The following is a 20,149-nucleotide window of genomic DNA, read 5'->3' as shown; positions in this document are numbered from 1 at the left end:
GCTTTTGCAATATGGCTAATATGGAAACATATTTTGTATGACTACACATATAGAATTTTTAACATCAACTGGACTAGAATCAGTCTCAAACTTGGGGATGACTGGAGCCAAAACAGACTAGGCTAGAAAAAAAGAGTTAAGACACAAACAGAAGTTTCATAAATTTCAGAATGAGGAAAATGATGCCTGCAGACAGAAGACCCCCCCCCCCTACACACACACACACACACACACACACACACACACACACACACACACACACACAACCTAAGGAGAGCTTAAATATATGGAAGGATTCACCCACAATGCAATCATACTTAGTTTTTTAGTTTATTTTTTTTGACAAGGCAATATAGTTAAATTGACTTGCCCAAAGTTACACAGCTAAGCAATAGTCTGAGGCTAAATTTGAACTCAGGTCCTTTAGACTCCATTGCACCACCTAGTTGCTTCTTATTCATTGTTCTTGAGATAGTTCTCAGGGTTAGTATTTCTAGGGATAATACAGCTGGTCTTGGGTCCTGTAGAAGAGTCACTGTCTTCAGTCTTGGGGGTTGTAGCCATTCTGCAGAGTAGAGAACCAGACTTCTGTGATGGGAACAGCAGTGCCATACCTATTAGTGACAAGGAACAGGCATAGTAAAAGTATGATGGATGGCCCTGGGAAATAAAGGGAGCTAAATCCTTAGTGTACACCAGGTGTTAGTTAAGCAATACCCTTTGCCTAAGGGTGAGATCATTCCAGGGTGCAAAGGAATACTATCATGCTAAACTATTTGGGGCACAGTCTGAGTTTTTGCAAGGCAATGGGGTTAAGTGACTTGCCCAAGGCCACACAGCTAGGTAATTATTAAGTGTCTGAGGCTGGATTTGAACTCAGGTAATCCTGACTCCAAGGCCAGTGTTCTATCCACTGTGCCACCTAGCTGCCCCAAAATTAAAGTTTTAAAAAAAGAATGGAGAACATTCAGCTCTGGGAGAAGCTACTTCAGAGGTTCCCAGTTATTAGCTTAAATACAGTTGATGGCCCAGTGGATTAGACCCGTAGGCCTGGAATCAGGAAGACCTGACTTCCAGCCTCAGGCCCTTACTAGTGGTGTGAACTTAAGACAAGTCACTTCCCCTCTGTTTGCCTCAGCTTCCTCAGCTATAAAATTGAGATAACAGAACCTATCTTATAGGGTTGTGGTGAGGAGCAGGGACATGATACCTATAAAGCCTTAAACCATGCCTAGTTCATTTCTCCTCTTCCCCCCACCATGCCATGGAACAGAGCCATCAGGACTCTGAGTGACCATCCTGGAGATTTAGTCGATAAAAGAACAGCCCTGAGCCAGGCCACTGGGGGAAGCAGGCACCATGAACAAGCCAGTTTTCTGCTCCTGCTCCTCCTTATCCATCTTGGCTGCCTCCATGCTGGAAGAGTCATCAGAGTCTCCATGTGCACTGTGCATGTGTGTAGGTGTGACAGGGACAGCCAGATACGGTCAGGGTTGGCAGGCACCATGTCCTTTGGAATTGTCTCACTGAGTTAGTTCCCTACTGCAAGGTTCTAGCAGGGCCTGTTCAGATGTCCTGGGGGTCAGAACTCCCAGGCATGTTCTCACACGTGCACGGAAGGCAATTCCCCCAAAGTGCTCTGGGCAATGTGTCATCTTCAAAGTGGTCAAAATCCAGTCGAAAGAAACATCCTGATACCTTTTATTTATGAAAACTAGTCATACCTAAGAGTCACACTTTGTACTTGTTCCTCTTCTTGGAAACTCAATGTTCTCAAAAAGGAAATCAATGCATCTTTGGGTTGATTTGCTGAAGAGACAGAGTACAGCAAAACAAAGTATTGCTACAAATAAGCCCCAGGACATCAAATGGGCCACATATGCACTGAAGTCCCAGAAATCTGATTACTCATGCTAAAGGGTGATGCTGATGGGCAGGAGACAGATGACTGAATCCATTATCATATCTGCTGGGAAAACTTTTGTTCCTCAATGCTTTCACCTAAGGAAAGGATTTCTCTTTAGAAAAGAAACAGATTATTCCACCCAGCCCTGGATAAACTGGCAAGGAAGAGCCTCCCCAAAACTGTCCACTGGATCTAAGCCTCCCTTACCTGAAGGACAGAGTCCATCCAGCCACCAGGGATAGATGCCTCTTAGTTACCATTCTCCTTCCATAAGTGATGTTTTTATTCATTGCTGTTCAGGGCTTTCAATGATCCCTTCTGGGGTATTCTTAATCAAAGACATTGGAGAGGTTTATCATTTCCTTCTCCAACTCATTTTACAGATGAGGAAAGTGAGGGAAACAGGGTTAAGTGACTTGCCAAGGGTCACACAGATAGTTAAGGATCTGAGGATAGATTTGAGCTCACAATTTATTAAAGATTTTATTTGAGTTTTACAATTTTTCTCCCAATCTTGCTTCCCTCCCCCACCCCACCACAGAAAGCAATCTGTCAGTCTTTACATTGTTTCCATGGTATACATTGATCCAAATTGAATGTGATGAGAGAGAAATCATATCCTTAAGGAAGAAACATAAAGTATAAGAGATAACAAGATTAGACAATAAGATATCAGTTTTTTTTTCTAAATTAAAGGGAATAGTCCTTGAATTTCGTTCAAACTCCACAACTCTTTATCTAGATACAGATGGTATTGTCCGTTGCAGACAGCCCAAAATTGTCCCTGGTTGTTGCACTGATGGAATGAGCAAGTCCATCAAGGCTGAACATCATCCCCATGTTGCTGTTAGAGCATACAGTGTTTTTCTGGTTCTGTTCATCTCACTCAGCATCAGTTCATGCAAATCTCCAGGCTTCCCTGAATTCCCATCCCTCCTGGTTTCTAATAGAACAATAGTGTTCCATGACATACATATACAACAGTTTGCTAAGCCATTCCCCAATTGAAGGACATTTACTTGATTTCCAATTCTTTGCCACCACAAACAGGGCTGCTATGAATATTTTTTGTACAAGTGATGTTTTTACTCTTTTTCATCATCTCTTCAGGGTATAGACCCAGTAGTGGTATTGCTGGATCAAAAGGGTATTGAGCTCACACTTAAAAGTTATATTTATGGTGGTGGTGGTTGTTTGTCTTTAGCTCTCAAAGCAGACCAAGCCATCAGGGAGGTGATGCCCTGACATGAAAGTGAATTGGATTTAAGTGAGAGAGGATTATGCAAAGTCACTAACCTCACTCTCTCCTCCTGAGCCATCTAGTGGCAAGATATAGATCAGGATGACTGGATCATCAGGGCCGAGATACAGTGGGAGACATAGACAATGTCCACTCAGTGATTAAAGGTGGGTAGGAAACAGAGAATGATCTCTTTTATCTAGTCAAAAAAACAAAGCAAAACAATCAATTTGGGAGGGGAAGACCCTCAGGATTTCTGACCAAAACAAATGTATATGGATAGGATTGAGAAAAACTCCAAGAAGTCACTTTTTAAAAAATAGTCAATCAGGTAGCCAAATGAAACTCCCAAGGATAAATGTTGTAAATAAACTTTGTCATGGTGAAACTAGAAAGGTGGAAATCTTGAGAACTATGAGGAGTGGAGTTTGGAGACAAGAATGGGAAGAAGGTTCTACAGTGCTCTCTAGACTGAATTAGCACAGAAAGTTTTTAAGGTCCTAATTTTTTAGGTATGATTAAGGAATCTGTTTAACAACTGTGAAACACCTATGAAAAACAAAATTTTCAAACTTTTACATAATGACAAATGTCATTATAAAGGGAACATTTTTATACCATTTAAATGAATATAAAAGCAAAAATTCAAATTAATTTGATAAGTATTTATTTTTTTAATTTAATGGTATTTTTAGAATTACATATAAAGACATTTTCTAACATTCATTTTTTTCAGGGCTGCTAGGTGGCACAGTGGATAAAACACTAGCCCTGGAGTCAGGAGCACCTGGATTCAAATCCAGCCTCAGACACTTAATAATTACCTAGCTGTGTGGCCTTGGGCAAGCTACTTAACCCCATTTACCTTGCAAAACAAACAAACATAAAAAACATTAAAAAAAAGCCATTCATTTTTTTCCCTAAAATTTTAAGTTCTAAATTTTCTCCTTTCCTCCTTTCTCCCTAAGTCAAATATGTACAATCATGTAAAACATATTAATCACATTGAGAAAGAAGAAACAGAACAAAAGGGGGGAAAAAACATAAAAAAATAGACTGCTTCAAATCTGCATTCAGCTTCCATCATTTCTTTCTAGGGATGATGATGAATTTGAAATTAATGTCCAAGGGACTGTGTTAAGCCTTGAAGATATATATATGCAAAACAGAAAAATCCCTGCCTTCAATATCTGAAGTATAAGATACTTTAGAAGGAAAACAGCTCACCTTTAACTGTAAAACAATTCAGATAGCCTTTAATAATGACGGAGCTGATTTAGTATAACTCCTTTCCAGTCATTACTAGAGGAGGAAAAAAACATCTCTGACATCATTTCATAAAAGATATACCATCTCTCATTCTACTGTATTTGGAATAACATAACCTTTTCCAAGAGAAACTCCTGTTTTCAGTGCTTCAGGCCAATTTCGAGTCTCCACATATGTTGACAGGATATCAAACACTATTAAAAAGCAGAGGATAAGTTATATTACTACAAAGAAAAGCGAGATGATCAATTTCTTTCTTTTTTTTTTTTGGTTTAGCAGGGCAATGAGGTTAAGTGTCTTGCCCAAGGCCACACAGCTAGGTAATTATTAAGTGTCTGAGGCCGAATTGAACTTAGGTACTCCTGACTCCAAGTCTGGTACTCTCTCCATAGCGCCATCGAGTTGCCCTTGATCAATTTCTTTTTAAAATTTTTCTTTTGGGAGACAACAAGGGTTAAGTGACTTGCCCAGGGTCACACAGCTAGTACATGATTTGAACTCAGGTCCTCCTGATTCCAGGACTGGTACTCTATCCACTGTAACATCTAGCTGCCCCAAGATGAACAGTTACAAAGAGGAAACATAATCTTTCTATATATTTTCAAAAAATTATTTACCCAATCTGAGCAGTGTGTTACTTAAAGGCTCCCTGATAAGACATACCTTGGGGGCTCTAATTCTTTGCATGTAGACAATGGTAATAAAAGCAATGAATTCTACTTGATGAATATCAAATCATGCTCCACATTACACTAACACTTCACTTCCCTAGAAAACTCAACTACAGGATAGTCTGAAATGAGGATGTAAGCAGAAGAGGCCCCAAAATAGCCCCCCAAAATGGCAAAATCCCCCCCCATGGTCTGTCTACTTAAATAAGAAGAAAAGTCCCCTAGATTTCTCTAATTTTGAGGCAGTTCTAACAAGCTTAGTCATCTCCTTTCAGAGATCATGGCAGAGACATGAATTAAAGGGTGGACTGGGAAACAAGGAGGGCCATGTTAAGCAGAAAGAAGTGACAGGTGACAACACAGAGAGGAAACACAAGTTACAAAAAGCAGCTCAGGGGCAACCTTATGTCCTGGCAAGCAACTCATAGACAACACAGGAGCAACACTGATATTTATGATGATATGAAATCTTTAAGAGAATTTATATTCACTTTAATTAAGAAGGCAGGGAACTATGCAACATATTCTTCAAAGATTTCTAACAGTTATGGTTAAAATAAAAAAAAATTTAGTGCTTAAAGGATTAAATTTTAGTTATGTGGAAAATTCAACTTAGTATAAGGTATCATACCCTGATAAGGTGAGACACCTGGGTGTTAAAGTTAGGCACTGCTATTTGTCCTCTCATACTGAGAACTATTTTCAGACTAATTTCACTGTATGTGACACTCTGTTAATGCTACAGGCATCTTTGTCTGAAACCAAAAGTGAAAAAACAACCATCTATAAGTAATTTGATCATCACCTTGATTGATTGCCAGGATCTCTGAATGGTAGTTCTTGGCATTGGCATTTTTAACCATGTATTCCTGGATTGGCAGACGGGCAGTCTGGATTGAGTTATCTTGAGCCTTCTGATATGTCAGCTTCTATAAATCATACAATTTAAATGTATTGTGTTAAATTATAAGTAACCAACCGATATCAGGAACACTAGAGATTCTGGAAATAACAAAAAATACCATACTAATATTTGTAAAACATAACAAGGAGTTGAATTTGACTTTATTTCCATATCCAGAACACCTTGCTTATTTGGAGGCTAGTACTGTAGCAGCCTCAGCTCCCTGAAGGTAACAAGCCACCAAAATGGATGTTGAAAATTCTTGTACTAGGAGGCAGCTAGGTGGTGTGGTGAACAGAACACACTGGCCCTGGAGTCAGGAGTTCAAATCCCACCTCAGACACTTAGAAGTGTTAAATCACTTAACCCCATTGCCTTGCAAAAGAAAAAAAAAAGAAAATCCATTCACTACAGCTCAAGCTCAAAGGATGCCTTCCTGGCTTTCTTCTTAAACTAGGCACAATTCTAACCTGCACATATACACATATACATAATTCACCAAGTCCTACTTTGGAGGAATTTACAACTCAGTGTCTATTTTCTGCTAATTAAAAAAAAAGGGGGGGGGAGCTTGTAGGTCCTCTCTTCTTCTAGGTCAAACTGAGCGATTTAGTTGTAGAGGAGCGTGTGGCACAGGGTAGGATGCTATATGTAAATCTTTAGCCCAGGCAGTAATATGCTTGCTCACATGTTGCTGAATGAGAAGCCAAGGCAACCTGTAAAAGCTGCACATTTTTAGGTTCTAAACAATGTTATAGCCTCTGTACTAAATGTCATATTCCTCAAGTAGAACCAATATCAATGATGTGGGAAAACAGTAATTCCCTTGGTGATCAGAAATTCTGCAAGAAGTCTAATCATGTTAACAAAAACATCACCAAAAGGAAAAACCTATATAACATACAAGTTCTGATGTCCCTGAGCCCTCTTAAATATTTAAACAAAATCCCATTAAAAAAGAATTTTATGTAAAATAAAATTTATATAAATTATGAATAATTTTATAAATAATAAATAAAATTTATATAAAATTAAAATTTTTGATCTCTATACATGTGGAAGTGACATTTGGAAAAGGAGTTGGCTTTTGTTTCCAAAGATGGAAAAGGAATATGGAAATATCTTGATTTGACCTTTTTTTTTTTTGGCAAGGCAATGACATTAAATGACTAGCCCAAGCTAGGTAATTATTAATTGTCTGAGACTGGATTTGAATTCAGGTCCTCCAGACTCCAGGGCCGATGCTTTACCCACTGTGCCACCTAGCTGCCCACCTTTCTATTTCCTCTTGATAAATTAGAACAGAAGAATTTTTAAAAAACCAGCTTTAGTAAAATTCAGTACTGTCCTTACACAAAGAAAGTGAGAGCCAGTGGAAGAAACTAGTCTCTTTTTGCCATTTTGATGTATACCCCACTTGATTCAAGGTCTTACAGGTAGACTCAGGATTTCTGACTGTTCTAGATTAAGTGGATAATGGAATTGCAGGGAGGTCACCAGTTAAGGAAAGAAATACTTTTCTGCTTCTTATTCTAAACTCAGGTAGCACAGTGGATAGAGCACCTAGGTCTGAAGCCAAAAGATTCAACTTCTGAGTCAAATCAGTCTCAGAAACTTACTAACCATGAGACCCTGGATAAGTCATTTAATTCTATTTGCCTCAAGATGTCAAAAACAAGATGAAGGAAATAACAAACCACTCCAGTATCTTTTCCAAGAAAATTCCCAAAGGGGTCACAAAGAGTCAGCTATGAATGAAAAATAACACTCTAAATTCTTAGACCATGGGTAAGATCAATATTTTAACTCTTCTGGGTCATATTGCCCAACAAGAACTTATCAAGATCTGCATATAGAATCTAATATTTCAAATATTAAATGTCTGAGGTCAGATTTGAACTCAGGTTTTCCTGACTTCAAGGCTGATGCTCTATCCACTGCACCACCTAGCTGACCCTCTAATATCTATTTATGACTACAATGTAATCCACATTACCAATGAGTATAATAATAAAATGTAATAATGTCAGATGAATGGGCTTTGAGGACCATATATAGCTGTCTGCCTAGGGTTAGATATACCTTTTGTGAGTTGATAAGGCAAAAGCTTTGAAATATATATATCAATTTAATTATTAACTATTAAAAATCAATTTAATATCTTGGAATGTCCACTCACCTTTTGAATGCTTTCATCCACAAGTCCACCAATGATATAAACCTTATCGAGATCAATATCTTCAAGGACTAACAATAAAGTAAATATGTCAAATTCACATAATAACTTTTAAATGGAACAGTTCAAATATTTAGTAATAGGAAAACCAGTATGGACAAATTCTTCAGATACTAGTAAAAGGATAGTCACCTATTGCTAAATAAAATATTAATTTAACCCAACTTTACATTATATACTCTTAGCTTGGAAGAGTGAACTTAAAAGGTCATTTAGCCCAACCTCAAACTCAAGGCAGGAATTTCATCTAGAGCATCTGTGAGAATCTGCTGGAGTATATCAAATAATAAATCGTGACAATGCACTAATAAAGTGTAGAGCATCTTACTTCTGGGCCACTCTTATGCTTACAAAGTTCTTCTTTATCTTGAGCTCAAATCAGCTTTCCTAAAAATCCTGTCTTTGTGCTTGGATATGGAAATGGAGATGCTTTTAAATTTTCTCCTAAGAGATTCTAGCTGAAGTTTCTGCATAATTTGTAGAACACTGAGAAAGAACCACCACCTTCTGAACACTCCTTTCTGACATGTAGAAGATATATTATGAAAATCATCATTCTGATGTATGTACGAGAGAGAAATCAGTTGGGAAAGGCTAAGATGAATGGTTTGTTGCTGTCACACCTCCCATTTTTCTCCATTTATCTGAATTTGTAAAAGGGAATGTGGGAAGCCAGGACAGCATGATCTGTCAGATGTATTGTCTGGTAACAAGTTGAGTACAAACCCTGTTCTGAATCAGGAGTTAAGTACACAAGGCTTTCCAGAGGAAATAAATTAAGACAGTCTTCTTCTGTTGTATCGATCTGAAAAATGGAAGATTTTAAGTGTGTTATTAGTTCAAAGACAACAGGAAGACTTCTTTACACTTAAAGTCTAAAGTTATTACACATACATAAACATGGATATTTTTTATAAATTGGAGACTTGGCAAAGATTTCCTGACTCCTAGTCAAGTCTGAAATAGTTTCAGTAAAGCACCACTGTCTTCTCAATTCCCAAAGAATAAGAGAAAAGGTATACATTTCAGGAAAAAAAATCTTAACATTACTTCTTTCAGGTTCTAGATTAAGCAAAATTTCAAAATTTCAAGCATTTTGTTAAGTTACCAAACAGTGAAAACAATGAAAAAATTTTTTTAAAATTTTTTAAATTCTTATTTTTTTTCTTGACAGTGAAAAAATTTTAAGAAAATGTTGAAGTCTGATAAATTTCAACCTATCTTTAACCTACAATAATGACAAGATTATATGTTTCATCTTCAGCACCAAACCTGAAACAATTTTAAAAGATAGTCTCAAATATTTACTTCACCAACATCCCAGAATCAATTTATCAGAGTACTCTGGAAAATACTTTCAGTGTCAGGGAACTTCCACACTAACTGGGAAGAAGACCACACAAGGGGGTGGTGTTTCAGAGTCTGGGACTTTGATCCCAGGGATCAAATACAAGGATGGGGGGTGAGTCCATAGCAGAGAGGTCTGATGCAATATTGTCAGCAGAAAGAACAAAGACTCAATCTGAATGCTACGTACATTGATTATAAAGACCCAAGAGCTTGGACCTGATAAGATGAGAAAATATGCCTGCCTTCTTTGTGGATGTGAGTGATGTGGAGGAACATCACATTTCCTATCAGACTATTATTTGATTTTGCTGAAAGGCTTTCAATGCCTTTTTTATAAAAAATGGTTTGCTGGGCAAGGGAGGAAGAAGGTACATGTATGGAAACGAATGTGATATAAAAACAAAGATGGCGAATATAAATGTTTTTTAAAAAGAAAGTTTCCAAGAAGAAACTTACAAGATAGTTAGAGAATCCATCATTCATCCTTAAACACTCTTCGTATAAAGGACTACTAGTGGTGAATCCAGTGAGGCAGATCCAGAATGGTTGCTTGGCTTTTTTATTTGAACCATATAACCTTCGGATCTGGCCAGCCAGTCGGCTCAATTCCTTCAGAGAGACGATAACATTTTTTAATGCATAAATGTCATGTTACTTAGTCATCTAAATACAACTTATTTGTAAAAACTCTGTGTACTTTTAGGGCTCTTTGCATTCAAGGAGTTCAGGATTTGAGTTCACGCAAGATTTGTTACTGTTTAACTTTTTACCAGGCAGTAAAGCCACATTTGCAAGAAACCAGGCCCAAAGAGGCCTGTGAGTACTTGGATAGAAAAGAAGCCAGAGAACCTTCCCTCATTCCCTCTGCCTGGAATGCCCTTCCAGGTGGTATCCCAACAGTTCAATTCAGGAAGCATCTGAAGGGAGTGAGGGGAGGCTTTTATAAAGCTCAAACAAATGGGGAGACAATAAGCAAATAAATACAGTTGGTTCTCATCAATCATGGTGGATGATTACCATGAAGTCATCACAACCACAGAAGCAGAGAATCCTGAACAATCTGCTCCCAGGAGAAATACAGGGTGTGGTTCCTTGGAGCTTCTGCACAATACTGACTGCAGCACTTCTGAAGCAGCCTCCCATAGAGATTTTCCCCTTCCATTTTCAGGATGTAACATATTCTTGGCTCATTAGCTAATACCTGAACAAAGCTTGGTGAACCCACATATTTTCTCCATAAGCCATCTCATAGCCTTTAGGCACTCAGGAATACTAGGGAGCACTTCAGCCCTACACCTGGTGTCATTTTAAACCAACAAAAAAACACAAAAATGCAAAAAATGAGATATTCAATAGACCTTGAAAAGGACACCTGTTTACAGTGTGAGAGCTAAAAGAAGGCCTTTCTTGTTCAGCCTCAGTCAGAAGTATTCAATGGACGACTCAAATTTCTAGCTGCTCTGCACACACCTGCAAATGTCTTCAAAGTGCCAGGAGAGTTGATTTTGGAGTTACAAATGAATTTCAGGGAGCAGGAGAATTTGCAAATAAGGAATTCACAAATAAAGGAAACACACACACACACACACACACACAAGATCTATATAGGAGAAAAAGAAAATAATTACCAGAGAGAAGGTTGGTTGGGAAAGACTTCCCATGAAAGGTATTATATTAAAACTGTGTAACTCCAACAAAAATAGAAGTTCCTAAGCTATTAATAATTGTTTTTGGTTTTATGCTTTGGTTAAGATTTAATGATTACATGATCTAATCTCAGATCTTTGAATTTTGGGTAAATTCCTATCCTCTAAAAATATCCTGCTAACATTTCTCATAGCACAGATTTTGGTGGTTAAATTTTTCCCTTCTCTTTGAATCAGACCCAAGGGCATATTTTCCAGCCTCTTCCTTTTCTTTACATTGAAAAGTGCAGTAAAATCCCACATATCCAACAATTAGACATTCAGCCACTTTAACCTTTTGGAATATAGCCTTGAGTAAGATGGGAAAACCTGGATTCAAACCTTAACTTTGCCAGCTCCTACCTATGTGACCCCAAGCAATTTTCTGAGACTTTTTGAGACTCAATTACCTCATCTGTGAAATAGGGACCCTCTCACCCTACAAAATTACTGAGATACTTCATTAATTTTGCTTATGAATACAAACTATAAAAAAATGATAAGGATGGCTAGAATTTTCAAGTAGTAGTTTATGTATTAATTCTCTCTCTCTCTCTCTCTCTCTCTCTGTTTTTTTATTATTCATTTAAGGCATTGGGATTAAGTGACTTGCCCAAAGTCACACAGTTCTTATTAAATTGGATTAAGCTGGATTTGAACTGAGATCTTCCTGACTCTGGGGCTGGTGCTCTATTCACTGCACCACCTAGCTGCCCTATTTAGTAATTCTCAATTCTCCATTCCTTTGTTTTCTTCCTCTCTAGTTGTGGTTTCATAAGGGACATTCACTAACTCTACCCTAGAACTCATACATTAATTCATGAGGAAATAGTAATTACATTTGAGTGATGACTGTGTGAAAAGCATCATTCATCTTCCCTCCCAAAATAATCTTCAAAGATTTTCACTTGTTTTCAATCAAGCTAGATATTTTCAGTCAAAATTAAAAGAAAAATATCCCAAACCATAAGTTAAAAAAAACACAATTAATTTTAATTTTAACATATGGCCTACCTTCTTAGTCATTCGATGGGTCATACTCAAATCTATACAAAGTTTGGGTCCTGAACTTTTGGCTGCCAAAAGCCTCTCTTTCATAATGGCTTTCAAAACCCGTTTGCTCTGCTGAGGGCTCACACCTGATACACAACCATAAAGAGAAAGCAAAAAAGTTCTTATCATGGAACAAAATTTAACAAGGAAAATGGGGCTCAGTATTCCTTTTCAGTTAAGTGATTTCAACATATTTAACATATAAATAAAAGGAAACTGTAGCTTCAAGAATGGTAATCAATAGAAAAAAGGACATCAGTCTTCATTAGTTTCACAATATAAAAGCAAAGATACCTATTGGACAAGAGATATTTTACTGATATAACTTGTAAAGTTGTTGCTTTGCTTCTATTTCTATACTACCTATCATAAAAAGAAGAAGAAAACAGGGTACAAATTCATGTGGACAATTTTTTTTCTTATTTATGATGTTTACCATCTAGTAACTGGGTGTGTGGAGGTCACCATCACAGATACTCACTCAATTAAAAGAAAACCTCAGCATATCCATAGTCAAGTCTGTTGGTACCTGCATTTTCTGTACGTTGTGCTTTTCTTCTTTCTCTTTCTTCTTTTCTTTTGCTCTTCTTTGCGGCAACTATCTTTTCCCAGTGCTTCTGTTTCCGCAAGACATTTTTCTTATGTCATCCAGAAAAAAAAAGTTTGAGAACCTCATAAGAATAACACATTCAAGTTATAACTATTAAAGTTTAGAGATTACAAGAGTTAGCAGTTCAGTGTTAAACTTCAGTTATTTAAGAATACTGAATTTCAATATTTAAAACCAAAATTTCAAGTATTCAAATATTGAAAATTTCAGCATTTCAATAACACAACAAAATGAGGTAAGTCCTCAAGGAGACAGGAATAGTAGACCATTTTACTACAGAGGAACCTTTATCCAGACTTAGAAGAAATATTAGAACTGAATATAGAACAACTGATTAGTTTGAGACTGGAAAAGGAGGGGCAGCCAGGTGCAGTGGGGACCCTGGAATCAGGAGGACCTGAGTTCAAATTCTGCCTCAGACATTGACTAGTTGTGTGACCTAGTCACTAAATTCCAATTGTCTCAAAAAAGATTGGAAAAGGAATTCAACAAAGATGTGCACTGTCACCTCTTAAGCAGAGTCCATCATGCAAAATGCCAGGCTGGATGAATCAAAAGCCAGAAGTGAGGTTGCAGAGAGGAAGACCAACCGTGATATGCACAGGATCCCTTTGGGAGTTCTCCTGTCTAGAGCTTGATGGCACTGAGCTGTCTGCAAGTCTTCTCCTCAGTAGAGGGCAGGGACTGCCTTTTGTCTTTCTTTGGATCCTCAGTGTTTAGCACAGGAGGAGATTAAATATCTGATGATTGTCAACTATGGGTTTCAAGACAATCGTGAGGGAGGCATGGCTGGTTTTCTCTTCAGGCTGAAAATGGATCACCTGGCATCTGCCCAGGTTTCCAAACTTTTTAGTGAATTGTACTGTGTCTGTTCAGGTTTTTCAATTAAAGGTCCCCCCCCCCTTCACTCAAAAGGACTATCAAGGTCCATTCACTGGTCCATTTGGAAGTATTCCCTCTTTCTTTCCACTAATACAAGGGCTGGAGAAGGGCTCTTTACTTGTGGAAGGATTACATCTGGCACCTACCGAGCACAGCATCTCTCCATCCCCAGGCAAGGCTCTTCCACTCTCAAACTCAGTATCAATCTGCAAAAGCCGGAAACTTTCAAGGGCTATCTCTTCATCTCCATCTTCCCAGCTGACTTCTTGCTCATTTAACAAGTGGCTTTCGGCCTGGGGGAAAGACTCTCCAGATCTGTGCTCCACATCCTTAATCATGCTTCTTGATTTTCCTACAAAAGAGAGTTTGCAGAAAGGGAATAACTTCTCAGACACTACATAAAAACGTTGGAACTGGAACTGCCTATCTCTGACTATGGCCAGCCTCACTGATACAGTGAGGCCCTGCCCAGGAGAGAGCCAAGCCCATCCCCTAACCTCCCCATCTGCTCCCTGAACCTGCCCCCAACAAGCAGCAAGCACCTGTGCCTGAGGAGCACCGGCGATGGTCCAATAGAAATGTCATGCTGATCTTGTGCGGGGCACTAGGATTAGAAGTTTATAATGATTTTTTTATTGGATCCTCACCACAACTCTTGGAGGTAGGTGGTATTATTATCCCCTTTTTACAGTGAAGGAAACTGAGGCAAACAAAGGTTTAGTGATGGAGCACACAACTACTAAGTGGCCAAGGGAGGATCTAACTCAGGTCTTCCCAGCACCAGGCCTGGCACTTGGTTCACTATACCACCCAGTACCTCGCACCATCCCACCCCACCCTTAGACCTTTTAATCCTGCTTCCAGGTCAGCCTTTACAGAGAACTCCTGTGGAGAAGAAGCGGGTCATCCAGGCCCAATATCAGCCACCTGCTCACTCAGAGCTGAAGCAGAGGGGCAACATGCTGACCACCACCTCTCCTCAGACCCTACTGAGGTAGCACAGGAGTCTGAACTCCAAAGCCTCAGGACGAGTGAGGTTGCTAACCTAAAACCCTCAGCCAATGTCCTGGGAAATAAAGCTTGTGGTGATGCAGCCGGCAGTCACCCCTGCAGAGACTGAAGCTGCAGGATGAAAACGGGAAAGAAATTCTTGTCAAGTCTTTGGCGCTGTCAACTGGTTTAACATCAGAAAATGACAGGATTGTATCAGTGGAAATGACGAGAAAGAAAAGACTTTGCTGAAGGACCCTAAGTACCATGGAACCTTTCCATCTGAAGCAGAGCTGAAACATTCCAAAAGTGAGTGTCCCTTATTAAAATGTGAGCTCCTTTCTTTGTACATAGTAATTGCTTAATAACTCCTTCCTTCCTTTCTTCCCTTTGAAGTAGGAGAAATGTTAAGAGAAATGTTTTATAAATAATCTGTTACCTCTGGACTGACCATGTCCTTGGACACCCCCACCCCCCACTACCATTGTCCAAGCTATGAAATGAGGTCAATGGACTTTTAGTAAAAGCTGGTTCCAGGCACAAAACAAGCCCCTATCAATAAAACAATGGATCTGGACCTTAGTCTGAAAGGATTGAGTCTTTGACCCACCTCAGCTACTTACCTCTCATTACCTCTCTGAGCTACTGGCCCCCACCTACATCTCTCCAAGTCTACCCTGTCCTCCTCCTCTGAGGAGCCTGTTCTGGGGAAGCATCATCCCTGAAACTCTCCTGCTCCTACACCTTTCCTTACTGCTCAATCTTTCTGCATTTGAGATGCTTGTTGTCCTGTCAGACTAGCCCACCCTGAGGGAGTGGGCTATCCTTCTGGTGTTCTCTGCTATTCATCCCCGCTTATCTTCCCATGGGCAGTAAGCCTGCTCTAGGGAGCAGGACTCCCAAACTCTCCCACCCTCTTCCTACTTCTGCTGAAACCCACCATCTTGTTGCTTCTCCAAGGAACTTAACCTGTGAACTTTATGTAGTAATTTGTGAACTTTTTGTATTAATTTGTAAACTTTATGTAGTAACCTATGAATTTTTTTTTTTTTAGTTTTTTGCAAGGCAAATGGGGTTAAGTGGCTTGCCCAAGGCCACACAGCTAGGTAATTATTAGTCTGAGACCGGATTTGAACCCAGGTACCTCTGACTCTAGGGCCGGTGCTTTATCCACTGCGCCACCTAGCTGCCCCGCCTATGAACTTTTTGTAATAACCTGTGAATTCGATTCTTTCTTATCTCCCTGCATCAGAAAAATTGATGAATTCTTCACAAAACAACTTTCATCTATCCTTAAGTCCCCCTACCCAAAGCCAGTCTTCAACTCTATCCCTCCCTTTCATCCTTCTTTCTTCCTTCCCTCTATCTCTCCATCTCTCCTTCCTTTCCTCCTTCTTTCATTCCTTCCTCCCATCTTTCCCTCATTCCTTCATAAGTAGATTATTTTGCAAATACAGCCAGCTAAAGGACTGTCAAAGAGAATTTTGATTTTCATATTGATCAGCATGATGTGTGTAATGAATTTACCAATTTACCAATAGTTTTGTTTCTAGAGATCCATTTTCCCATTTCTGGGGAGGCAGACTTACATGCAGCTGAGTTAGCTAATCAACCTTGACAATGGTGCTTGCCTATGTTAAGTGAAGTAGATCAGAAAAATCATTCTGTACCTAAGCAAAATCATAAAACACCTACCCCCAAGACCAAACAATTCCCTCAGACACTTGACACTTGTTTTGTCCTGCATGAGAAACTGCTCAAGTCTTAGAAGTTACCGTGAGGTGATTCACCTTCCCCTCCCTTTCCTTTTGTGAGTCAGGATATAATCACTGCCTGGACAACAGGAAGCTGGAATTTTGGGCAGGAAAATCTCAATCTGCAATCTGCTCCTTACATAGAAAGTAAGTCATTAAACATCTACTTAATTACTGGCACCTCTCTGCTCTGTTTCATCATATCCAGGTTAAAGATGGGCTCAGTAAAATTCTGTTAACTGGCCATAGTAGGCATATAAGGCAAAGCAGGAAAGAACATTACTGTCAAAAACTTGACTACCTTCCCTAATCAAATACGTGCAATTTTGCCTCTTCTTAACGAACAACCCCTTGTAACAAAAAAAAAAATAAAAATAAAAATAAAGGAAGGGGGAAGCAGTTTAGAAGTTTAGAAGAGCTCACCAATATATGTCTACCAACAAGCCTGACAGTTTAGGCAATATTCCACATCCACAGTTCCACCCCCCCCCACCCCCTCCAAAGAAAGGTGGGAGCTTAATGATAAAGCTAGGGGCAGCTAGGTGGCACAGTGGATAGAGCACCAGCCCTAGAGTCAGGAGGATGTGAGTTCAAATCTGGTCTCAGACACTTAATAATTACCTTAGCTGTGTGACCTTGGACAAGTCACTCAACCTCAGTGCCTTGCAAAAACAAAAAAAAAATTAAAAAGATGTTCATTCAAAAAAAAAAGATATGTCCAGCCATGTACCATGTTATCACAGATATGTACTTACAAGTACAGGCTATATATGCACACACATATATCTACATCTATCTACCTATACCACTTTGGGTGCCCACCCCCTCTTTCTCTCCTTTTTTTTTCCCTAGGGGCTAGCTGGATGTGACACCCATCCCTGCTCCTGCCTTTCCTCCCTTCTTGAGGAAGCTTTTAGGACTACAAAAAACTCAAAGTAAATGGGCAAGAATCTCCACAAAAAATTAAAAAAGGGTAAAATTATACAGATCAAATATGTCCCCAAATTAGAGATAAGATTCCCCCATTACTTTGCTTAAGTTATGGTTCACAGTGGTGGCATTTTGCAGATTTTTTTTGATGTATTAATCAATTTTTTTTTTAGGTTTTTGCAAGGCAAATGGGGTTAAGTGGCTTGCCCAAGGCCATACAGCTAGGTAATTATTAAGTGTCTGAGACCGGATTTGAACCCAGGTACTCCTGACTCCAAGGCCAGTGCTTTACTGACTATGCCAACTAGCCACCCCTGTATTAATCAATTTTGCTGATTTTTTCCTCTTCCCCTTTTTTCTTTTTGAATAAATGTTATTTGTTACATGAGATGACTCTCTGGGACAGGTTGGGGGATGAATATTGACAGAAATAGAGAAATAGATCAGTAAAATTTATTTTTAAAACATTCATATATATTTACACACACATAAACTCTCAATATAGATATATTTCAAAAATAAATTGTATAGAAATGTTAAATATAACACAGGTTATACACATATAAATACACATGGATACATGTACTGCACACACACTTATATTAATAAATATACAGAAACATATATTAACATTTTAATTTTATTTATTTATTCATTCATTTTATTTATTTTTTGGGGGGGTTTGCAAGGCAGTGGGGTTAAGTGGCTTGCCCAAGGCCACACAGCTAGGTAATTATTAAGTGTCTGAGGCCACATTTGAACTCAGGTCCTCCTGACTCCAGGGCCAGTGCTCTATCCACTATACCACCTAACTGCCCCTCCCTTCCTTTTTAATAAGTAGCTTTTTCCTTCTTCAAACCTTAAAGTCTTTTATAAATGTGTGGGATTCTATTATATTTATTTTTATAACAAACAACTATATTGAGGGTGTGTGTGTGTGTATGTACATAGGTGTGCAGACATCTACACACTTCTGGTTGTTGTGGTTAATCCTTTGTTCTTGATGTTAGGGAAGTGAGGCCATGACAAGCAAATGAATTGGATTTAAATGAGGGACCTCACTTTCTTCTCCAGAGATCAGGATGACTGGAGATGGCCCTGGCTACAGTAGGTACCTTGGCTGTTTTAACCTAAGGTTTTTCCAGGTCTCAGAAGTTTGGTTGAGACCAAGTCCATTCAGTGTTTAAAGCTAGATAAGAATGAAGCAGAAATTTAATTATCTAATTTAAAAAAAAATCAATCTGGGAGAGAATGATTCTCAAAGGTTCTGGTCAAAACAAAAACAATTGCTATTTACATTGTCTGAGCCAATCAGAGCCTAAAGAATGACCAAGTGGGGCTTGCCCTGGGACCTGTAGTTGGCAGTCCTAGAAAGCCAGATGATCTGGGTTTGCTTGTAGTATGAAATTGAACAGCAATTACTTGGTGAGTGGGGTGTGGGACACACATACATTACTGTGAACCCTAAAATTGTAATGCCCTTAAAAATATAGAGTTAAGACAACATAACAGAAAAATATAGATTAGACAATTTTATTCTCTGGAATTTACATGGGAGGGAATCATCTAAATCTGGTCACAGGGAAGGAGAGAACCACAGGCAAATTTATCCAAAAACAAAGAATAGGGGGGGAAAAACCCATTAACCATCCTCAGTGGCTAAAAAAAAAGGGTTTGCACACTACCTGTACCCTAATCTAACCACAAAGGTTGTCACCTCCTCCTGCTTCCTGGGAGGAAGGCCTCCTCACATCCCGAGCACTGTTTGTACTTGGCTCGAAGAGGAGGCCGAATATCCTCTAAATGCCAAATCTAGCTGGGGGAAATTATTTTTTCACACCAGCCCCGTGCATCCACGTGTGAAGCGTGCATCCCTCCAGAGGGAACACAAGCCAGCATCCTTCAGCACGTGCTCGGGGGGGGGGGCAAGGAGAGGGCCACGTGACCCACCCACCCAAGCCGGAAAGGCCAACCGCCCCGCCCCCCACGCCCGGCCCGCCCTTTGGCCCGGCCCACTTCCCCTAACTCCCAGCACCCGTTATCTCACCAGAGGTAGTACCGGAAGGCAAGCCTGATATCCGTCTTCTCGAGGTTACGGAAAGACTATGGAATCAACATGTCCGTAAGCCCTGGCACATAGGAGCCTCTAGACTCCAGAGGCAGGTAATACTGGTCCTAGCACACCGCACACATGGATGCGGCAACGGTCAAATCACCGCCATACTTCCTCCCCATGCGTCACTTCCGCTCCCTGGTGCCTCCTGCGATGTGCATTCTGGGAGTTGTAGTTCAAAATGTAGTCTTTGTTATACTTTGTGTACCCTGGGTGAATTAATACACCATAGAGGTGGAATGACAAGGTGTCCGAGCCGTCTCTTACATCACTTTAGAGATCATTCCCCTCACTTTACAGAGGACAAATCTGATTCCAGTTTCTTACCCAGGGTTTTTAACATACAATCATTTAAAATCATCATTAATTATCATTAAATATAAAAATGCATTTAACTCTAAGAAACTTGGCAGCATTACAGAAGTACATAATGAAGAAGGGAGCAGATTCAAGTCACGCAGTTTTGTTGTTTCATTTAAAATCTGCATGGTATTGGGTGATGAGAGATCTCCCTCCCAGCATCACAAGTAGCAGTCAGTCAACAAGTATTTATTAA

The 20,149-nt window shown here is 39.3% G+C and overlaps 1 protein-coding gene across 7 annotated transcripts; it reads right to left on the bottom strand.

Moving 5' to 3' along the window:
- Positions 1-250: 250 nt before the first annotated feature.
- TRMT10B (tRNA methyltransferase 10B) lies at positions 251-19,716 on the bottom strand. Of its 7 annotated transcripts, none has more exons than XM_074200161.1 (11): positions 19,528-19,716; positions 13,953-14,158; positions 12,844-12,952; positions 12,276-12,400; positions 10,033-10,185; positions 8,953-9,031; positions 8,170-8,237; positions 5,892-6,015; positions 4,532-4,609; positions 4,374-4,448; positions 527-3,345 (listed from the first exon to the last, which is right to left on the bottom strand). In XM_074200161.1, exons 2-10 carry the CDS (start codon positions 14,142-14,144, stop codon positions 4,423-4,425), a joined length of 954 nt encoding a protein of 317 aa, XP_074056262.1. In that variant the 5' UTR covers positions 14,145-14,158; positions 19,528-19,716; the 3' UTR covers positions 527-3,345; positions 4,374-4,422. The 7 variants fall into 7 exon arrangements, 5 of the variants coding, with proteins under 5 accessions (XP_074056258.1, XP_074056262.1, XP_074056259.1 ...); XR_012471341.1 differs by lacking the exon at positions 4,374-4,448 and having other exon boundaries at positions 533-614; positions 3,203-3,345; XR_012471340.1 differs by lacking the exon at positions 4,374-4,448 and having other exon boundaries at positions 570-614; positions 1,725-3,345.
- Between the last annotated feature and the right edge of the window lie 433 nt (positions 19,717-20,149).

Source organism: Macrotis lagotis, chromosome X, assembly GCF_037893015.1.
Source record: "Macrotis lagotis isolate mMagLag1 chromosome X, bilby.v1.9.chrom.fasta, whole genome shotgun sequence".
Taxonomy (NCBI): Eukaryota; Metazoa; Chordata; class Mammalia; order Peramelemorphia; family Peramelidae; genus Macrotis; species Macrotis lagotis.
The sequence above is the reverse complement of the archived record's forward strand: the minus strand, read 5'-3'. Positions and strand labels throughout refer to the sequence as shown.